The 19,331-nt window shown below is 52.4% G+C and overlaps 7 protein-coding genes across 7 annotated transcripts; 4 read left to right on the top strand and 3 right to left on the bottom strand.

The window, feature by feature from the left end:
- Window positions 1-255: 255 nt before the first annotated feature.
- TrAtP1_003174 (uncharacterized protein) lies at window positions 256-2,978 on the top strand. The gene is made up of 3 exons (XM_014087729.2): window positions 256-952; window positions 1,017-2,288; window positions 2,356-2,978. The coding sequence occupies exons 1-3, from the start codon at window positions 403-405 to the stop codon at window positions 2,805-2,807; spliced, it is 2,274 nt and encodes a 757-aa protein (XP_013943204.2). The 5' UTR covers window positions 256-402; the 3' UTR covers window positions 2,808-2,978.
- A 1,517-nt stretch (window positions 2,979-4,495) lies between these two features.
- Window positions 4,496-5,492, bottom strand: TrAtP1_003173 (uncharacterized protein; the record flags this gene model as incomplete). Its single annotated transcript, XM_014087728.2, has 2 exons — window positions 4,496-4,670; window positions 4,777-5,492. The coding sequence occupies 2 exons, from the start codon at window positions 5,490-5,492 to the stop codon at window positions 4,496-4,498; spliced, it is 891 nt and encodes a 296-aa protein (XP_013943203.2).
- A 363-nt stretch (window positions 5,493-5,855) lies between these two features.
- On the top strand, window positions 5,856-8,870 carry TrAtP1_003172 (uncharacterized protein; the record flags this gene model as incomplete). Its single annotated transcript, XM_066111775.1, has 2 exons — window positions 5,856-6,043; window positions 8,753-8,870. The coding sequence occupies 2 exons, from the start codon at window positions 5,856-5,858 to the stop codon at window positions 8,868-8,870; spliced, it is 306 nt and encodes a 101-aa protein (XP_065967854.1).
- A 514-nt stretch (window positions 8,871-9,384) lies between these two features.
- TrAtP1_003171 (uncharacterized protein) lies at window positions 9,385-9,750 on the bottom strand (the record flags this gene model as incomplete). The annotated part of the gene is made up of 1 exon (XM_066111774.1): window positions 9,385-9,750. The coding sequence occupies one exon, from the start codon at window positions 9,748-9,750 to the stop codon at window positions 9,385-9,387; it is 366 nt and encodes a 121-aa protein (XP_065967853.1).
- A 5,112-nt stretch (window positions 9,751-14,862) lies between these two features.
- Window positions 14,863-15,230, bottom strand: TrAtP1_003170 (uncharacterized protein; the record flags this gene model as incomplete). Its single annotated transcript, XM_066111773.1, has 2 exons — window positions 14,863-15,102; window positions 15,162-15,230. The coding sequence occupies 2 exons, from the start codon at window positions 15,228-15,230 to the stop codon at window positions 14,863-14,865; spliced, it is 309 nt and encodes a 102-aa protein (XP_065967852.1).
- A 1,363-nt stretch (window positions 15,231-16,593) lies between these two features.
- On the top strand, window positions 16,594-16,950 carry TrAtP1_003169 (uncharacterized protein; the record flags this gene model as incomplete). The annotated part of the gene is made up of 1 exon (XM_066111772.1): window positions 16,594-16,950. One exon carries the CDS (start codon window positions 16,594-16,596, stop codon window positions 16,948-16,950), a length of 357 nt encoding a protein of 118 aa, XP_065967851.1.
- Window positions 16,951-18,451: 1,501 nt separating this feature from the next.
- TrAtP1_003168 (uncharacterized protein) lies at window positions 18,452-19,166 on the top strand (the record flags this gene model as incomplete). The annotated part of the gene is made up of 1 exon (XM_066111771.1): window positions 18,452-19,166. The coding sequence occupies exon 1, from the start codon at window positions 18,735-18,737 to the stop codon at window positions 19,164-19,166; it is 432 nt and encodes a 143-aa protein (XP_065967850.1). The 5' UTR covers window positions 18,452-18,734.
- Between the last annotated feature and the right edge of the window lie 165 nt (window positions 19,167-19,331).

The following is a 19,331-nucleotide window of genomic DNA, read 5'->3' as shown; positions in this document are numbered from 1 at the left end:
AGCAAATGCTCGGAGGAAAGGAACAGATAATTGCAGAGAGCAAGAGGGCAGAGACAGAAAGAGCGGGGGGGCGAATCCGGGGCCCCAGCTCTTCCGTCCGCTACGAGTAATGCTACCTTGGCTAAGAAGATGGAAGGAGCGCCGTGGCCTATGCCGGGGAAAGAGCTGCTGCTCCACCGCAGCTTCCGCCCGCGAGCCTCGCCGCAGACATCGCCCCTTCCACTTCCACACGCGTCATGGTTCCTTTTTTTTTTTCTGTTATGTGCACCTTGTAGCTCTGCTGCATCTCGCTTCGCGGCTTTAGTCATCAGGAGGCTCAGAACGCTGTATAACCGAGGATAGCACGCCGCTTCGTGTACTTATATCAGACGCTGAGAAGCTCAGACCCAACCGAAACAATTTATGACTGCAGCTAGAAGCTCATTTCATTTCCTGTTTCCTGTTTTTTTCCCTATTACACCTACACGGCGTCTCACGTATCTCATTGGCATCACTCGCCCGCTCCCCAATTCCTCAGTACATCGACACACACTTAGACTCCCACCTATATCTTCCTTCTCCGCCATGTCAGTCAAAGGCGGCCATATCCAGGATGATATCCTGCGACACAGTCTGGAGAATCCCGAAGAATTCTGGGCGCACCAAGCAGAGCATCTCTACTGGCACAAGAAGCCCAGCTCAACGTTAAAGCTCACGTCCAAGAAGCTGAAGAGCGGCATTGAGCACGACAGCTGGGAGTGGTTTCCAGATGGCGAAATCTCGACGTGCTACAACTGCGTGGATCGGCATGTCGAGGCCGGCCACGGCGATCACGTTGCCATCTACTTCGACAGCCCCGTCTCCAAGACAAAGGAGAAATACACATACCGCCAGCTGCTTAGTGAGGTTGAGGTGCTCGCGGGAGCGCTGAGAGAAGATGGCGTTCGCAAGGGCGACGTGGTCATGCTCTACAGTAAGTGCACTGCTCAAGCACTCATAAAACACTTCAGGATGCGTTGCTAACAATGAATAAAAAGTGCCCATGATTCCCGCTGCCATCATTGGCATCCTCGCCGTGAGCCGCCTGGGCGCCATCCACTCCATCGTCTTTGGTGGCTTTGCCCCCAATGCCCTTGCCCAGCGCATTGATGCATGCAAGCCCGTCGTCCTCCTGACAGCATCATGTGGCATTGACGGCAACAAGCCCCCTATCCCATACCGCCCCCTTGTTGAGGAGGCCTACCAGCTGGCTGCGCACCAACCACGCCGGACGTTGGTTTGGCAACGAGATCAGGTTAGGTGGGGGCCAACAGACCGCAGCGCAGGCCAGGCGACATGGCAGACAGTTGTGTCTGGCGCGCAAAAGAGAGGCATCAAGGCCGATTGCGTCCCCGTCAACAGTGCGGATCCCGTGTACATCATCCATACGTCTGGCACAACTGGTGCGCCCAAGGGGGTGTTGCGAGATGCTGGAGGCCATGCGGTTGGTTTGCATCTCTCAATCAGCTACCTTTTCAATATCCATGGACCCGGCGACGTTGTCTTCACCGCGTCGGATATTGGTTGGGTCGTTGGGCACTCATATATCATATACGCACCGCTACTGGCCGGAGCCGCTACCGTCATATACGAGGGCAAGCCGGTTGGGACGCCAGATGCCTCTGCTTTCTGGCGCATTATCGAGGAATACAAGGTCAACACCATGTTTACTGCACCAACAGCGCTGCGTGCTATCAAGCGTGACGATCCAGAGAACAAGCTTCTGGCCGAGACCGGCAAAAGGGGTGGCCTCCGCTCGCTCAAGGGCCTTTTCTTGGCCGGGGAGCGATCAGAGCCAAGCCTCATATCCATGTACCAAGAACTTCTTGACAAGTTCGCGGCGCCAAATGCACATGTTGTTGACAATTGGTGGAGCACCGAGGCTGGTTCTCCCATGACAGGCCGTGCCCTGGTCCCTCATGCGGGCAAGGACCGCAAGACCAAAATTCGTGACCACGAGCCGCCTCACTTGAAACCTGGTAGTTGCGGCAAGGCCATGCCTGGCTTTGATATCCGCATTGTGGATGACGAGGGTCGTCCAGTCGAGAGCGGCAACATGGGGAATATCGTGCTTGGAATGCCGCTAGCACCGACTGGATTCCGCACTCTATGGGACGATGAGGAGAGATTTTACGGTGGATATCTGAAGAGATTCCAAGGAAAGTGGCTAGACACGGGAGATTCAGGCTGGATTGATGGAGAGGGCTACATCCACGTCATGAGCAGGAACGATGATGTGCTGAATGTCAGCGCACATCGACTATCAAGTGGTGAGTATTATCTTGTGCTTTTACTATTTCTACGAAACCATTTCATTAACCCTATGCTTCTCTTTAGGTGGCATTGAGCAAGCCATTACTTCGCACCCCCTGGTTGCTGAAGCCTGCGTCGTAGGCGTTCCTGATGCCCTCAAGGGCCAATTACCTTTTGCCTTCATCACTCTCTCGACTCCGTCACATCCAACTACCGCTATCCCTGACGAAAAGACATCTTCAGAAATCCAGGCCCTTGTGAGAAAGCAGGTGGGTGCCATTGCCTCACTTGGCGGTATCATACAAGGCAAGGGCATGATTCCCAAAACACGCTCTGGTAAGACCCTCAGACGTGTATTGAGAGAACTAGTAGAGAATGCGACCAAGGGGGAATATGACAAGGAGGTTGCGGTTCCAAGCACTGTGGAGGACGCATCAGTTGTGGATGTGGCTAGGGCCAAGGTAAAGGAGTACTTTGAGGAGGTGGGTGGCAAGCATGCCGCCATTGAAGAGCATGGAATCAAGGCTAAGCTGTAAGGTATGATGGACGCGAGTTGGAATTTTTTTTTTTTTTTTCTTTTTTTGGAAAATGAGCGCTTGGTCTTTTAGGATATAGGATTGGCGAATCTATCGGTCTAGGATATTTAGCAAGTATGCAGCTTAGGGCTACTGTAATGAAATAGCCATGTAAGCCACGTTCCGCATACTACTCCTATCTCACCATATCATGGATATTACTAGAAATGTGATAATAGAATCCATTTGATAACACTACTGAAGCTGTAGCCTTTTCTCCCACCATCTCGACGTCCTATCTTGCAGTGACAGGCCCCTGAAGGACCCCGTCCTCTTCAACCATGACATAAAACTTACAACTCCATAGCCCATCTCGATATTTCCCTTTAACAAGATTAATCCAACACTGTGCCCATTCACTGTCATTCAATTCACTCAATTCGTCCAGTACCACCGCAGCATACCTGGCCGTATCCCCCTCCTCCTCCTTCTCGTATTTCCCTCCCCCCCCCAAAAAAAAAACTCGAAACAAGCTTGCAACGTTCGTTTGTCCTACAATATCCTCACCCCCCCCCCAAAAAAAAAAAAAAAAAAAAAATCGCCACCCCGGGATAAGAGGAGCACGGTGTGACACAGTCATGGCGCGTGCGTGTGTGTAAAGAAGTCGGTAGGGGATGAGAGAAACGGCTTTTTTTTTCTTTTTCTTTTTGTGGGAGCGTGTGTAGCCCGATTTTTTTTTTATTTGATGTGAAGTGGTGGCTGTTGCGCAAGATTCACCCCTTTTTTTTTTTGTCGAATCTCTTCTTTTTTTTTTCTTATTATTTATTTTATTTATTCTGGTTTGTTACATGGTGTTTGTGGTGTTGTCGAGGGCGGGGAAAAAAAAAATAGTTACACACGGCGGAGGTGGCACATGGGAATAAGGGGGGTAAAAGTGATTGCAAAGGAGAAAGTGAGATGAATGTTTTTTTTTATCACGGCATTGATTCTTTTCAGGAAAGGCAGGGCACAAGATAATTCAATATTGCCATCTGTGGTATAGGTGCCGCTGAATGGTTATACTGTATGGCTATTTAGTTTAGATAGTGGCGAACCCCCGAGGCAATGTAATCCATTAGACTGAAAGATCACGAGGTGTAGAACCAAGTACTCCAAACGGGGAGGACCTTTCCTATCAATCGTCCGCACCAGACCTTTTACGTGAGCAAGTGCTTTCGTGTGATGGCTTACACAAAGGCCGTTACAATCCCGAAAGGATATACACAAAAAGGGTCTGTGCAAGGAGAGAGAGAATATCCTGTGAGCCCGGGACAGAGTCTAAAGCCAGTTAGATCACTACTGTTCCTTACATCTTCCAGCAAATAGACTAAAGATTGTGGCACGATGAGAACTCCAAACTTTGAACTGAGCAAGTTTTTTTTTTTTTTTTTTTCTTGTCTCTCTCCCTGCCATCCTTTTCCTTGCTCAGGAGAGATAAGCGGAACAAAGAAAGATTTGGCGATGGCGCAGCGCGGGGGGAGCTTTGGTGTATATTATTTATTCCCTTTGTGGCTCGTGAGAGGTGATATATCATTATTCGTATCAGTGCAATGTGAGAAATCGTTTTCTCCCTTCCTCTCGGCCATCTTCATCTATAGTAAAAAGTGTTTGCCATCTGACTGAGTCCCTGTAGTGCTTCCATGTGTAATTCACGAGCAACCATTCCGTCGTCAATCGTATAGTGACGATTGCCCAGAAGGAGGAAGTGACGGTGTGGGTTCATTAGAGATTGTGTCCTGTTTAGAGTACAGTCCATAAACGCTGTTTTGTGCCTTTGCGGCAATCTTGAGAGGAGAGAAGCGAGCTTCAGGCAGCCTCTTTCCGTCCTTGAGACTTTCCATTACCCTGATACAAAATTAGCGATAAGTCATCAGTGATCAGGAATGAAATTGATGACCCAAGTCGGCAGTCAAACGGATCGTAGCTCAAAAAGTCAAAAGACAAAGCCTACCATTCCACGCCAACAAACTTGACGCCGCAGCCGCCAATCCTCCGTATCTCCCGTTCAAGCTTGCCGGCGGCAAGGCCACCGCCGGTGCCATCTCCCCGTCGCGAGCCATTCGGTCGTCCGACAATGACATGCGTGACCCTTCGCCGTCCCAGGTGCAAGGACATGTTGCCGCCGTTTTCCGTGATGAGCTGCTTCAGCCGATGGTCGGACACCAAGGGGAATGTGCTGCCGTTGACGTAGACGGTGACTCCATCAAACAGCTTCCGAGAGCTGTCTCGCGCTCCCGCTTCCTTTTCCTCCTCTTGCAGCCTTCGCTGTTCCGTTAGGGCTTCCCCGGCCGTTAAGCACGGCTTGCTGCCCACCGTCCGATCCTTGTCTTCTGCTTCACTGCCCTTGGTCAGGCTCGACTCCAGCGTCTGGCGCATCAGTCCCGGCCGAGTCAGCATGTCCATGACGCTCCTCTTCCCCGTGCCATCTTGGTCTGCGCTGCTGTCTCTGGCTCCGGCGCCCCAAGTGTCGCTCAGGCGCTCGCCGCCGGAGCCATCGCCGGCGCGGAACTGGCTGTTGAGCTTCCTGCTGCGGGACTGTCGCCACCCCGTGCCGGCCTGCGTCTCTGCCCGCTGGTGGCCTGTTGCGGAGGAGTTCCAAGGGTCCCAGGGGCGTTGGCGGCGCGTGGCGGTGATCTGGGACAGGGGTCCGTTTGGTGGCGGTGACATGTCGTTTTTTTTTTCCTTCTTTGCTTTTCCCGGCAGTTCTCGATCGCAAGATGATGTGCAGCTTGCAGGTCGTTTGCAGGTCAATTCTCTTGTCCGCGGCTGCCGCTGTTGGCGATCGTGTCAGCTCCCCAGCGAGATCTGGCCTCCATCAACTCCATGTTTTTCCAGGGAGCAAACAAAATGTGCGCGCCGAGCCTCCTAGCATTCGTTAGGCGTCTCTGCCCAGCACCAACTGCCTCAGGACCCGCGTTTCAGCGCGTTTGTGCCGCTAAAGCGTCGTGAGCCACAGCGCCTGTTTGACGCCAGGTCACATGACCGTGCTGCACCGCGCTCCTCCAAAGAGAGATCTCACCAGAGCCACCCATGCCAGAGGGCGAGAGTATCGTTCGATTTCGTGTCGCCAGAGCATATTATGCCCGGCTCAGGCATGGTGCCTTGCCGGTGCGTTGGCGAGAGCATCAGGGCTATGCCACGCTGCACTCTGTCCTTGCCATGCCATCCCGTTTGCCATCCCGCTCTGCCACCGCTCTTGAGCTTCGCCACCACGCGGTGTAAGTCGGGCAGCACTTCCATGTGTTTCGGCTTCCTCCTGTCAAGGGGGCGAACAGACCACCACCATTACACCAACCGTCTTGCCACTGCCGCTGTGCATTTTGCTCGCTGTCTTGTCCATCCATCATGTCAAAATCTCACGCGCTCGATCCCGCCAGATGAAATCCCTGCCGGCGCCGAAGACACCCCCCCAGCCGCTACCCGCGTTGAAAGCACAGCCTGGCGCGCTTGGCTGGCTCTTGCGGCAGCTTGCTTGACAGCAGCCGGATGTAGGGTCCAGCCGTAGAAGTGTGCTGCAGATACTTTGTTCTTCGTGCCACTTTGAATGCTCATCCTCGAGCCTTGTTGCCTGAGCCGTCACCATGATGGTCACACGGATCAACCAGATAGACACGCTATCAATTCACTAGAGCACGCAAGGCACGAGGATTTTGGCTTGCTTCCGGCGATCCCCATCTCATCCTTCCGTCTTCTATTGCATCATCTCCGCGGCAGCGTTTAGAGGCCGCCTGTTTCGTGAGAGGAAACCCTCGCTCATGGAAGTCCATCATGTAAATTTCGCAAAGTGTCTCGTCTCGTCTTGTTATTTCGAATGAAGGGCGATACTCATTTCCTAAGCACGTCTCGTCAGCAAATTATAGTCCGTGTGACCAATGACTGCTATACCTGTTAAGCTTCTTTCCTGACTACGACTTGTCTCATCATACCTCATCCTCTCAGCTCCTCTTACAAGCCTGTTTCCCATATTGTAGACGAAGCGTAACACTTAAGCGTCGAAGCTGAGAGACGTCCATCTCGATGCTCTGATGTTTAATCAAGAATCCAATAGACCGTGCTTGAAAAAGATGATCTCTTCAACGTCGTTTGTAGACGGGTGATTGTGTCTCTCTCAAGAGCTCCATCTCTTTCGCCAACAACCCCTGCCTTTTCAGCCTCTGCAAAAGAAGCAATGGCACGGTTCACAACACTTCTCCCTTATCCAGAAAAAAAGACAAACTACATCAGCTGTAAAACCGCAGGCCAGGCACCTCTACTAGGTACTTGGTAGCTCATGCACAACCAGCTCGCTCAGCCAGCTCTTTTCCCAACGACGCGGCTGTGGCAGGTTTTTGTCCTACAAGGGGCCCTCCCCCTACTTTTGCTGCACGTTCTTGCACCTCTCCCCCCTACCAGATCATGAACCACGGCATCTCACCTCTCTGCATATGCGCGTCATACCTGCTTTGCAGGCTTTCCTGGCTTTTCCCTCCTATACTCTAGTCCTCCTGCTGCATGCTCCTGCTGCATACACTTCGTGGGCTGCTTCTCCTTCTGCGTATGCGCGCATGCGCAAAGCCCTGTGCCCCGTGCTCTTTGTCTAGACCGCAGTCCCTCGACTGAAAACCACGGCGAGCTTTTGTGGGATTCGACGGGGGCAGCATCAGCCTCCGGGCCGCCTCGCTGCAGATCCTAGTCGGGGTCCCCCGCCAGATTCGAAGCATACGATGCTGCTTGCCTGCTTTACTTGCGGTCAACACTTGTTGATTTGACAGTACAGAGCACCATTCGATGCAAAGCCTCGGCCTTGAGATCTCGGCTATGCAACCGCTCATTAATGTGATATGAGCCAGAACATGGGGGTCCCAGCACCGGTAGTACCAGAAGTAGTAGTAGTACTACTACCAGGTATCACATAGAATGCCACGTCCATACCGTTTAATCTCTCAACAAGGGCGGGGTGACTTACATAGACCAACCCGTCAAAGCGCCATGCCGCTCGGCATGCTCTTCTCTTTGCAAACATCATTCTCCTCTTCAGCGGTCTTCCTCACCGACCGTACAAGAGCTGAGCTGTATGCCTCGGCGGCGGCTGCTGCTCAATGTCGCTTCTCCTCACCTACATACGGAGTCCCGGAAGCTTCCAGCCAATCCCCACCTTGCAGGCTACCAAGGTGAGATAGTGTGCCATGCACGGGCAAGACAGATGAGCCTCCATGCACATGTATGTATGTACGTCAGTTGGAGACGTACATACCAGATTCACATACTGGTACCTCATGCGAGTGCCGTACGCGACACAATACTTTGTGCCTCAACGCCTCCGTCCGTCTTCTAGCTCACATGCCCACATGCTCACACGAGCATACAAAGCCCAGCCATTGCGTTTGAACTGGGGGATCATGGAGCTTTGTTGACAATCACCCTACTCATTCATTGTTCATGCAGCATGAGAGCTAATGTATCCCCACAGTTGGCACCCTTTGCACTTGAATGCTGTACATCCCAACACATGCTGCTTGCGTGAGACGAGAGAGGAAGAAGCCAAACCGTATCAATCTCCCAGATCTTTGTGAGCTCGGACATGTCTTTTTAACGCCATCGGCCACGCAGCGTACTACACAGGGTACCCATCTCGAGTGCTATAATAAGTGCGATTACGGGCGCTTGCCCTTGCCAGCCACTCTAGCTCTCCTATCGGCAGAGCTCCCTTCTCGCCAGCGTTTCGTTTTGCTTGTACATATGTGATGGTGATCATGCTGTAAGGAGCATCAATGACGAGGGGGGAGAGGACCGGGGGCCGGCCCTGGCCACCCCCAACGCAGGCAGCTGTCATGGCTCTATTTTTCCTTTTTTTTTTTTTTTTTTTTTTTTTTTTGTTTTTGCCCTCTTTGCCGCCAGCCGTGGCCCCGGCTGCACCTAATTTGCCCTTCTTGCTTTTGGACCTACAGCTGCACATCCCATGTACGAATAGGCAGTATTGCTTGCATACTTGCGTTTGGTGGTATCAGTCTCGTCGTATGCCTCGACTACCACGGTTGGCAAGGCAATTCTTTTCCCGTCTTCTAATTCGAAACGCGCCTTTGCTCCCCCCTAGACATCATCAGTCTAGCAAACAGCCACCAACAGCTTGACCACAGACTTGTACCGTGGCCATGGGAAAGGACTTCTGCAGTCTGCCCACGGACCGTGTCGTTGGCGGGCGGATCCATCCCCCCCCCGTTACCTCTGAGCTGGCAAAGGCCCCAGCACAAGACAAGAAGGAGAAAGTACGTATCAGTAGAATGGTTTGAGCGGGCTCACAGGACGATTTGTGAGGAGTACCTAGTACCGTACTGGAGAAAAAATGGCTGGGCCAGCGAGAGCCTCCGTCAACCCAGCCGAATCGCCCGCACGCCCCCATCCGCACGCCCCCCTCCAGAGTGGCACCATGCAAAATCGGGTATGCAAGGGAAGGGGCTGTTAATCCATCAGCATGCGCGCGAGCAACGCAATAAGCGGTGAGGGGAGAGCGAGGCGCTAGGCAATGGAGCCACCAAGAAGCTAGACAACTAGACAACTAGACCACCAAGACCCAGGTCTATCAACGTCTCCAGTTTTGAGCGGCAAGACGATGGAAGAAGGGGATAGTACTCCGGAGGGTCCATCGTAGGGAAATGTGGCCATCGTCGGACATAGAAATCCATAGCGGCCGAGAAAAGTTTCGGTCTGAGCAGACTGCCGGCAGAGCCCCGAAAAAGACGTGGGCAAAGAGCGAACCACGGCATGTCACGTCCTCTTCCTCCGGGCATATGCTCCACTCGGTGTAGAAGCAAACGGACGTCGAATTGCAGAGTACATATAGCACTGACCACGTGGTTCCAAAGAAGCAAACAGCTTCTGGAGACTGCACGAGCGTGAATTGAGAGAAGAAAGGACGGAGGATTGACCACGCCAAAGATCGATCCATCACGCTATTATTTCCCAGCTGCTACTGTACACGCAACATGCGTATGTATATGTATCGTTTGTACAGTACAGCAGCTGCCGGAGTTAGCTGGCCTAACTAGACGTTTATGCCGTTTATTTGCTTGTAGTACCTATTTGTATCGTGCTCAGGTGAGACTGCCTTTTCATTAATAAACAGTATGTCACTAGGACTGTGGAAATTCGCAGGGAAAGACAGTCCAGCGGTCTGTGCTGGTTGGTTGGCTGAAGGGGATTGAAAGCCAGAGACAACACGACGACCGCGAGCATCCTGGTAGCCACAGATTATCAAGAGTTAAGCCGTATAAAATAGTTACGCAAACGGGCGTTGAAAATGAAAAGGTACTGGACCCGATTTAGTACATCCAGCAGAAGCCGTAGCATTGAGCCTCGTATGGCGTCTTTCGCCATGGTGGCCAATTTCTTGAGAAGAAGAGTGATTGCCTGCGAGTTGCCATCAAATATACCATCGTTTCGCCTCATCTTGTCTTACCTCGTCCGTTTGGGGACCCCTAAACCTGACAGATGGCGAAATTATTCTGCCCTTGACAAGCCGTTTGCTTTTCGATAGTGCCCTGGTTCCTTTGGAACAGTCGTTATATTGTACATCGCAGACATGTACTTCACAAATAGGGTAGAACTAGTGGGCATTGTTATCGTACAGCAAAATGGTGAGGGGAAGTCATATAGAACAACCCTCGGCCTTCCATGTGAAGCGGACCTTTCTTCTGCGCATGTACTTGTATCTGTAGACTGTACCCGTACTTCGTACAGGTCGATGGTATACATCTGCCGAGCCGGGGCCAGTCTCACCAAAAATACACGCTTGTCCCATCCATCTGCAGGCAAGTGCGCACTTGTATGAAGCCGCACCCACCATAATAATCAACCAGCGTGGATTTTTTGAATTTCTTCTGCTCAGGCTTCAAGGCTCAGGCCTCTTTTCCTGTTTGTCTTAGCCATGCTGTTTGCACGTAGTACTCTATAGTGAAGGGACTTGCAAATTGGAGACTTCGAGGCAAGAAACCATCACCGGGGTCGTGGTTGTTCGAGGGTGCAGCATCAAGAGAAATCCGGCGGCAGACGCTAGCTTCTAGATTCGGCAGAGGAAGAAGGGTGAGGAGCACGAAGATCAGAGAGCAAGAGCCCAATTCCTAAGCAATCACTAGTCCCGTGTCGCAGGGCTCCTCTATGGCTTCGCTTATGAACATCCATTGAGTAATTGGATAGCTCATCCTTGAAGCTCCAACAGACGCTGGATGTGCTGGCTCGACAAAACCGCCCTTCTCTGGTCCGAATGCTCCCACAGGAGGTCCAGCCCTGCGGAGGAGTTGACGTTCTTGGCTGGTGCTAGGGTGGGAAGCCACACAACAGCCCCGGCGACGGCGGCGGACGGTGGCCCTGCGCGGGATCTGGTGTGGTATGGCAGAGACGTGGTGTGCTCTCATTGGTCTGGCTGATATTGAGGACCCTCGCCGCCCTGGCCACTGGAGTCGCTAAAAAAAAACCACCGCATGATACCAAAGACTCATCTCGTCTCTAGTACTCGTAAGCCCTGGGAGCAAAATCAGGAATCGGAAAAGAAGAGAGGGAAAAAAAAAAATCCCCCCGTGAATTTGACCGCAGCCACCAGTTCGATCGACCCAGCCCATGGCCAATGGTCTTTGCATGGGTGGGTTGTCGTGTTGAGAAGCTGAAAAAGAAGAGAAAACATCTTTCCCATTCTAGCCGGACCGGAAGCTGTTGCAGGAATAGGTACTCGTGCCCTTAGCCATATGAGGATAGAGAGCGGATGTCAGAAATGGCGAGATTGCCATCAGCAGGAAACCCAAGTGCCAATGCTACACAGCCGAGAGAAACCAGACGTCTCCATGCCATGACCAATTCGACCAGGATCAAGGCTTGGAGGCTTGAATTCTGCACTGTATGAAGCTTCAGCAGAGGTGGGAAGATCTTGCGGGCTTCAGCCGGCAACGTAATGAAGGCCTGGTTACTATATTCCCGTACTTAGAGTTCACGCTTCTGCCAGGCCCGGTCGTGGGTGAGTTAAAACTCAGCAACACTCAGCATGAGTAGGTACCCATCCCGCAAGAACGTGCATTACGGGGAGCGCCGCCCAGCTGCTCCGGAGTCGGTATCCTTCTCTCCTGCTGGCTGACGGAAGTACTTGCTCGCATCCGGACGCCAAAGGAGACGGGAAGCCTAATGTAGGATCTACCAAACGAGAGCGACAACCTCCACCGAAATTGACACCGACACACAAGGTGGAGAGCATCAAGTTCAGCCATGGTACCATGTGGCGTGTCGGATAGAGACCATTTCAGCATGCCAAGGGATATGTTGGTTGTATCATCTTGGCCAACTTGATATCACAGAGTGTAGCAAGCGAGGGCATTCTGCTGATGCCATCTCTCCCTGCCTCTCTGAGTACCATCACTAGTCGTGCTTAGTACGTAGTTGTCTCTATGTACATACTACTTGTACGTTGTACTCCATGGCGGTTTACAAGTAGAAGGAAAAAAACGGAGGGCTGGAAGTGGCTGGTGGTCTTGAAACGGCTCAGGAGGGTACCCATGCCACTTGGAGTCTCCACGCGAAGCATATTGATTGGATAAATGTTAGACATACATAGCCGCTGTGCATCATGCAAGTGCTAGCAAGCTAGCATGGCCACCCCTCCCCCTCTTCTTCTGGGTTGTATCATTCTAAACAAAGCTTCAAGCTACAAGTAGGAGCAAGGCTGCAGGGACTCTGCCGCCATCTCAACCTCGAGCTTGGGTCTATGATATTAGAAATGAAAGGATCAGTTGGCTTCGACCTATGGCAGGATCTCACCAAAGCACCTTAACACATTGCTGAAATTATTCGGGTGAGCTGGTGAAACGCCCACTCACTCATCCCTTATAAGAGAAAGAGCGATTTGATGATCTGATTGGGGAGACCGAAAACTGGTGGCGCAGAAACGTGAGTATCGAGCTTGGATTGCGACGCAGGCTTCGAAATTTTGCCGGAGCTTGTATGACAGCAAAATAGATCGTCGGCGCCCTGGGGGCCTCAAGTCATTGAACTAGTATTTTGCAAAGTACGACCTGCCCGCGTGGTGTGTAGGCTTGGTGTCACAGATTCTGAGAGTGTTACTCTGTGTACGGCAATTTTCACTCGTATCTGTGCGAGTGCTTCCAATACAATGGCATCAATGCTTGGATCACGAAAACGTCATTGCCGGAGGTCTTCCAAAACGCGCTGGACTGAGTTCTGGACGGAAGAGCAGAAGGACGGATGCTATCGCGCAATGCAGGTATACCGCTGGCCCATAACCCCTTCCACAACAAGCCCAGAGAGTGTTTCGCTCTTTGCTGTGAGTATCTGACGGAATACCTACTCGTCCTGATGCTCAAAGTCATCTTCAAGTGCTACTACGCATCAGTTAATCCATTGAATTTGACCTTGGCACTTTGGGTAATCCCTGGAAGAGAATAACGCCTTCTAAACAAAAAGTCAAACGCAGATGGTTGACCCATTTTCGAGGCTTTGGCCAGCAGCCCGCAGCGAAGCAAGGCTGGGGAATGGGATGCTTCGGCTAGGGTTGTCTGTATAGCCGTATGCCAGATCAACTCATGCTTCATACCTCTGCAGCATGTCATGCATAGTGAGTCTCGGGCAGCGCGCACAATGTGCAGCGTATCAGTAGCTAGCAGAACAGAGTGCCCACCTCTTGGCTCGCATGGGACGAGAGCCGAGAAGGAAGCAGCAACAACCGCTGTCACTTGATGACATTAGTAAACGCTGCTAGCTGAGCATTCATAATCCATTCGCGGCTCCTGAACGAAGTGCATGAGCGATGATTGGGCGCGTATCCGTGTTATCGCTAGCAGCACTAGCATGTACTGCGTCGAGGGAGGACTGCCAAAGCCTGTGTTCTGTTTGCTTATACATAGTACAAGAGTATCCCGCCGAGTGGCAACTCCCTGCCCTGTTTATTAGGCTCAAATGGTGATCACAACTGGGTACGAAGTACACGAAGCAGCATACTTTTACTCACCGCACTTGTATTATCAACGTCCGCTCCGTTGAGTTTGATTCGTATATTTCACTACTTCCCGCCGCCGGACCAGGCCGTCACAATTTGGCACACGCTCATGGGGAACCAGCTATCCATCTTATTCGTCTTTCGTGTGCTGCGTGATGGCTGTACCGAAGCAAGACAAAAAAAGATCAAGATCATGGCCAAAAATATACTAGTAACTCCCGGGAGCGAGTTGGTTGTGTGGCTGGCCATGTGTCCTTTGTTGAAACGTGCTGGCGAGATGATACAGCCAGTGGGGAACGGCCAGCTGTCAAGCCTCCCCAGATGCAAGACACCACAACCACTCTAGTTGGCTGAGTTTCTTGTTCCCCGCCCTGCAAGATTTTCCCGGTAAGATACGAAGACCGCCCACGATGTAAATTCTCAATTGGAGACGATTTCGAACGCTGTCTGAGCTGGGTCTCGTCCATGCTTATACTGGCCATCTGTTTCGTCGTAAACCGAGTTTTCTTTCTCGTGAGCCGTACACTGAGGGAGAAAATCTCACAAAAAGAGCGAGAGCAGGTCAAAAGAGAAGGCGAAAGGAGCTTGTCAATCCATACCCCCCCTCCCCCTCATCTTCCACTCCCTTCTCTTCCACCTTCCCCTACGCTCAGGCCATGCCTCAATAATAGATGGCTGGTAAGAAGTACCGGTACGGGGCAAGTGACCTTTGTACAGTGCGAAAAACACAACCTCCCACTTCTTTTAGCCATGGTACTTTGAAAAACTTGAGAGATTGCAGCTGTGTTGCGATGGACCTTTTGCTACCAGTTAGCGGCTCTAAAACAGGCACCTGAATGAGAGAAAAAGAGAGGCAGAGTTCTCACATGTTTGTAAAAGATGCTGCCAACCCTTCAGGGCTGGTATGAGCCACCGAGATGATTGATATAGTGCCGCCTTGTACACACGCGTGAAGAACCTAGAAAAAAAAACTCCCCCCAATTTTTTCATGCTAATACGGGAGCGGATGTCGGGACATGGTCCATGAGTCGAGAGATGGCGTGGGTAATCGATCCCTCATAGAGGCTAGTATAGAGTCTCAAGCTGAGCATCCGTACACAGCATGGCGAACGCCTTTTGTTGTGGGCATATCGCGGTTGTGACTCGGGTCGTGAAGAAATCCTCAGCGTCGTTGGTGACAAACATGGTCGACAGGCTTTGTCTACCGAGTGTGCATAACGCATTCATGCAAGATATGTGCAAGACACTCTTGGTAGGCAAAGCCGTGTCAAAGGCATGCATGTTGTGGTTATGCAAGTACGGACTCTTGCACACGCGATGGTAAGCGTGCATCAGGCAAGATGAGCGGCGCTTTAGTCCCCGACGGAATCTTGCATTCGGTCGGCAGCACCCCACTCCTTTTCTGCAGTGGCACCACATCCCAAAGCCGGCATGTCGCGGATATCAGATCCTCGCTCGCCATATCAAGGCATGCGCAAACATGAGTAGAGCATTGCGGGAAAAGCCTGGAACAAGATCCTGCTGCTACTGTAGGTACGAGCGAGAACCGAGGCGCAAGAGGAGCGAACAGCCGCCTCCCACGAACAGCCGTATTCCGCGGCAGTGTGCAATGCGGAATGAACTTCTCCGGGATCGCAACGGTTAGCAGGGAAGTCCTTGCAAACGCACTTGCGCTTACACTTGCGCCTCTCCACACATGCCAGGTCCTTGGTGATCTCAAAACGCCCGCCTGGTTGGTTTATCTTCTAAACTGTGGGGTTGCCAGGCTGTATGCACGTACTACTTGTACGGAAGGCTGTATAAACCATAGATAGGATCTCGAAGCTTTATGGTCCTGGCAGTTTCATTGTACGACCAACAAGGCGCAAATTCGAATCATGGCAGCTATGCTTTCAGTGGAGAGAAATTGGGTGGACTGAGCGATGCCAGCCGAGTCCCCCTATAGCAATAGGGACCGCGATTGACCTAATTTCTCCGATGAATTGGAGGGTTGGCTTAAGTTTATGATTGAGAAGATGGTGGTTGCTAAAGCTGGCTCTGGGGCCATGATCATCGGGGTCGTATCAGAAAATGATGCAGATAGCGTTCGGTCCACCTGTAGCCAAAGTAAACGCTAGGCCCAGGCGAAGGCGTAGATCGGGAATTGCATGTGACGTTGGGGTTGACAATCTTGTTTGCCGTGTTTCCTACAGTATTTTGCTTTGTTTTTCTTTTGTGCGCAAACGAGTCTCTCTCGGTAAGCGCTGCATAGTGCATAGTAGGTAGGCATATATATGCGGGAGCTAATGAGAGACTTTTTCGGTGTCTTTAGCAGTGATGTAGTTGGGACGAGGCCAATGCTATTGGCTGCAAACTAAATCTTTGTGGGCGAATGTCTCACCACACAGCCATACAAGCCTAGGATTAGCAAAGGGCCTATGGTCGTCGGCTCGAAGGCAAATTTGCAGCAAATGCTACTTGTCTTCGCCATGGCTGCGGGCTAGCTAGCCGGAGCCGAGGGATCCAGAGCCTATACGACCACAGCGCCTGGGATCATGGCCCGGCCAACAAACTCAATGGCTTGCAAGTGCTATGTCGAGCCACCGGCGCGAAGGCGGGCTTGCAGAGGCGCCCATGAAGGAGTGCCTGCCCCAGCATGCATGATCCTGGAAGCTTAGCCATGCGCCGTGGCCAATGCAGAAAAGATGCATCGTGGAACTCTGTTCCTGATGCGAATGTGCGTGATTCCCCATCGTGCGTGCGTGCATCGTGCGTGCATCGTGCCTCGCGGCTCTGGGTGCATGTCGGCACCATGCCATGCCAGATCGCCTTAATCGACCACCTCTTGCAAATCCCATGCGGTCGCCAAAAGTCCGTGGAGACAGAGGCGGTTTGTACTGGGCATGTCGTGTCGTAGCTCCGCTTCTATTTTCGGCGGGTTTCGGCGGAAACGCTGCCTACCCTGAATTATCGCGGCACTTTTGGCGAAGCCGGACGAGCGATGGAGCATCAGAGTGGATGGAGATGAGGAAGAGAATTGGCCTTTGCCATCGCGAGAATGGGCGAGCATGGGCAGCTATTCTCGACGAGCCCAGATTTGTGTACTGCGCCTGCCTTGGATCGCTGCGAAACGTCGATCGGAAGGCGGGGTGGCTCAAGGCCCAGGCAAGATAGCAGGTGCCACTTATCGGCAATACTGAATCGAGGGCACTTCGTACTCAACGTTTGGGGCATTTACAGGTACTAACTTCAAGCCGCAACGGCGCATTCCGGTGCCTCTCAGTTGACAGCGCCACGTCCCTGTCAAGCCCAACAGATCATCCATCGTTGTGTGTACGGCATAACTCACTGCTCGAGCTGCATCATCATAGCGCAGCTCACGCCCTCCAGACTTTACTAGAGCACTCCGCAAAGCCCGAGTACCTGCAGAGGCTGTGCGCCGGGCTAGCAGCCCGAGCCGTAGCTGCTTCAGCCCGCGATGCTAACGAGGCCGGATATTTCTCTCAACTTCTTTTTGACTTTGTCCATGCCAATTAGCTCTGTCATCTCAACGCATTTTGCTCCATCCGACTCATGTGCTATCACTTTTGAGGAGCGTTCCGTGTACCCGAGCGGATAGCGCAGGTGCAAACGATCACGTTGATAATTGCAACGGCAGAGGTGGAATACGAAGGCTGAGAGCGGGCTGGTGTTAGTCAGTATACTAGCCAGAGTTAGCGGAGAACTCAAGCTTCATACTTTCAGGAACCGGCCGAGGAACAATGAATGGAAACGCTACCAGAACTTGGGTATCACGCACGTGTTTGTGCAGCCGCTGCTCTTAGCACCGTTATTAACGCAGAGCTATACGACTTAGTGCTTGAACAGAGTTTTGCGGCATATCGACGCAGCTGCTGAGCATACAACGCAGCCGTCTACGAGGACAACCTGAAGCATTAGGCCTGTCCGCCAGTTCATGGCATAACATTGTGCTGATCAGCGGAGAATGGCCTTTAGATTGGTGTCTGCGCCACCACAAGGTTAAAACCATGGCGCTCTTCCAGATAGGCCTGTAGCCGGCTATATGCTCAGGATAAAGCTGAGATTCGGACTCCCTCAAAGCTTGCTGGTACAGCTAAGTATGGAGCTAAGACTTGGCCTACATGATATGTGCTTGAGCAGTTGACATGCTGCCTGGATTTTGCCAATGTTGCGAGGATCAAGGCGGAGAAGGGCGCCGAGAGAGGATCGACTAAGCAGAAAGCTTGTAGCATCGAGACGGAAGCAACAAAGAGTGCAATGGACTTGTCTCGGCAACGCCTGAGCAGGGCAAAGTAATGAATAGGTTTGCTGACGGTGGCCCAGCCACTGGTGAAAACAGTCGGACCAGTTTGAAAATGCTTTGTCGGCCGACGACTAGGCCACTACTAGACTAGCATGGGCAGGCAGGCAAAAGAGCCAATGACCCGAACTTGTGTCGGTATCGCACTGGTGGCCAATTTTTGCCATGGATCTTCGGTGCCGGCATACGGCGCACCGCTCGTGCTTGTAAATCCCAAGGGGAGCATCAAGACGCTAAAGGCTCTTTGGCGAGATCATGGTGCTCGTAGCAATTCCGCTAGGACATGATGCCAAGGCAGGGACGGGAAGTCGATGGATATTAACCCCCCTCCTCTCAGGCTTCTCAAGAGAGCGAGAGAGAAGCGCTCGTGCCTCCCCCCGAGAGCTCAAAGTACATCATTCTCCGGGAAGACAGTACTGTAGCAGGACGGAGCACCGTGACATTAGCCTGCGCTCTCGCTAAGTCATCGCAAGGTGGCTAGCGCATTCTCCATTGCCCGGCCCCCCAGCCCAGAATCGTCTTATCTAGGCAAGATCTCTGATGCGATTGTCTAATCGTATCAACCCTAGTCTCATGTAGCACCGTGCTCCGTATCCGCAGCAGGAGTGAGAGAGCTCTCAGACTGATAGCAGGGTCCATGTCCGGGTATACAGTACTGTACAGTACAGTACAGGTGCAAGTAGACTCGCTCGAGCCTGGTCTCTGGAGTAAGAAGTGGTCCACGGTCCAAGATCCAAGGATGTCAGGCCACGCCCAATGGCTACCTAGCAAGGGGACAGAGACAACGCGTTACCGGCGGCCAGAGACAGACGGAGGGAGCGCGAGAGAGCGGTGGACGAGAGTCAAAAAGGGCACAGCAAAGCAAAGCAGAGCTCTGTTGACGGCAGCAAAGGGCAGCGCCAGCCAAGCAAGCGCCGTCAGCACTCTGGGATTTGGCCGGAAGCCCCGTCTGCCCGTTGTCCGTCCGTCCCCTGTCGACAAGTATGGGTGGGCCGTAGCTCTTGCTAACGACCATCGTCCATCACCACCTCACCTTGACCCCATCGAACGAATCCTGGTGCTACGCTGATCCACCCACGCCGCGCTGGCACACCCCTCGGACCCTTGTCCAGACCCAGGCCCTGCGTTGGACGCCCAGCTCCACCCCAAATCGCACGTCTGCACGTCTGCACGTACAGGTACCAAGTACCGTGCTCTTTTTCGCTCGGGAGACAGCTCCTGCAAGCTTGCTCGC

The sequence above is a fragment of the Trichoderma atroviride genome, chromosome 2 (genome assembly GCF_020647795.1).
Source record: "Trichoderma atroviride chromosome 2, complete sequence".
Lineage (NCBI taxonomy): Eukaryota > Fungi > Ascomycota > Sordariomycetes > Hypocreales > Hypocreaceae > Trichoderma > Trichoderma atroviride.
The sequence above is the reverse complement of the archived record's forward strand: the minus strand, read 5'-3'. Positions and strand labels throughout refer to the sequence as shown.

Excerpts from the sequence above, each read along its gene's own strand:
- TrAtP1_003174 (XM_014087729.2), top strand. The coding sequence starts at position 403 with ATGACTGCAGCTAGAAGCTCATTTCATTTCCTGTTTCCTGTTTTTTTC. Across the intron at positions 953-1,016 it reads CGACGTGGTCATGCTCTACA|TGCCCATGATTCCCGCTGCC; the intron begins GTAAGTGCACTG and ends ATGAATAAAAAG. Across the intron at positions 2,289-2,355 it reads CGCACATCGACTATCAAGTG|GTGGCATTGAGCAAGCCATT; the intron begins GTGAGTATTATC and ends GCTTCTCTTTAG.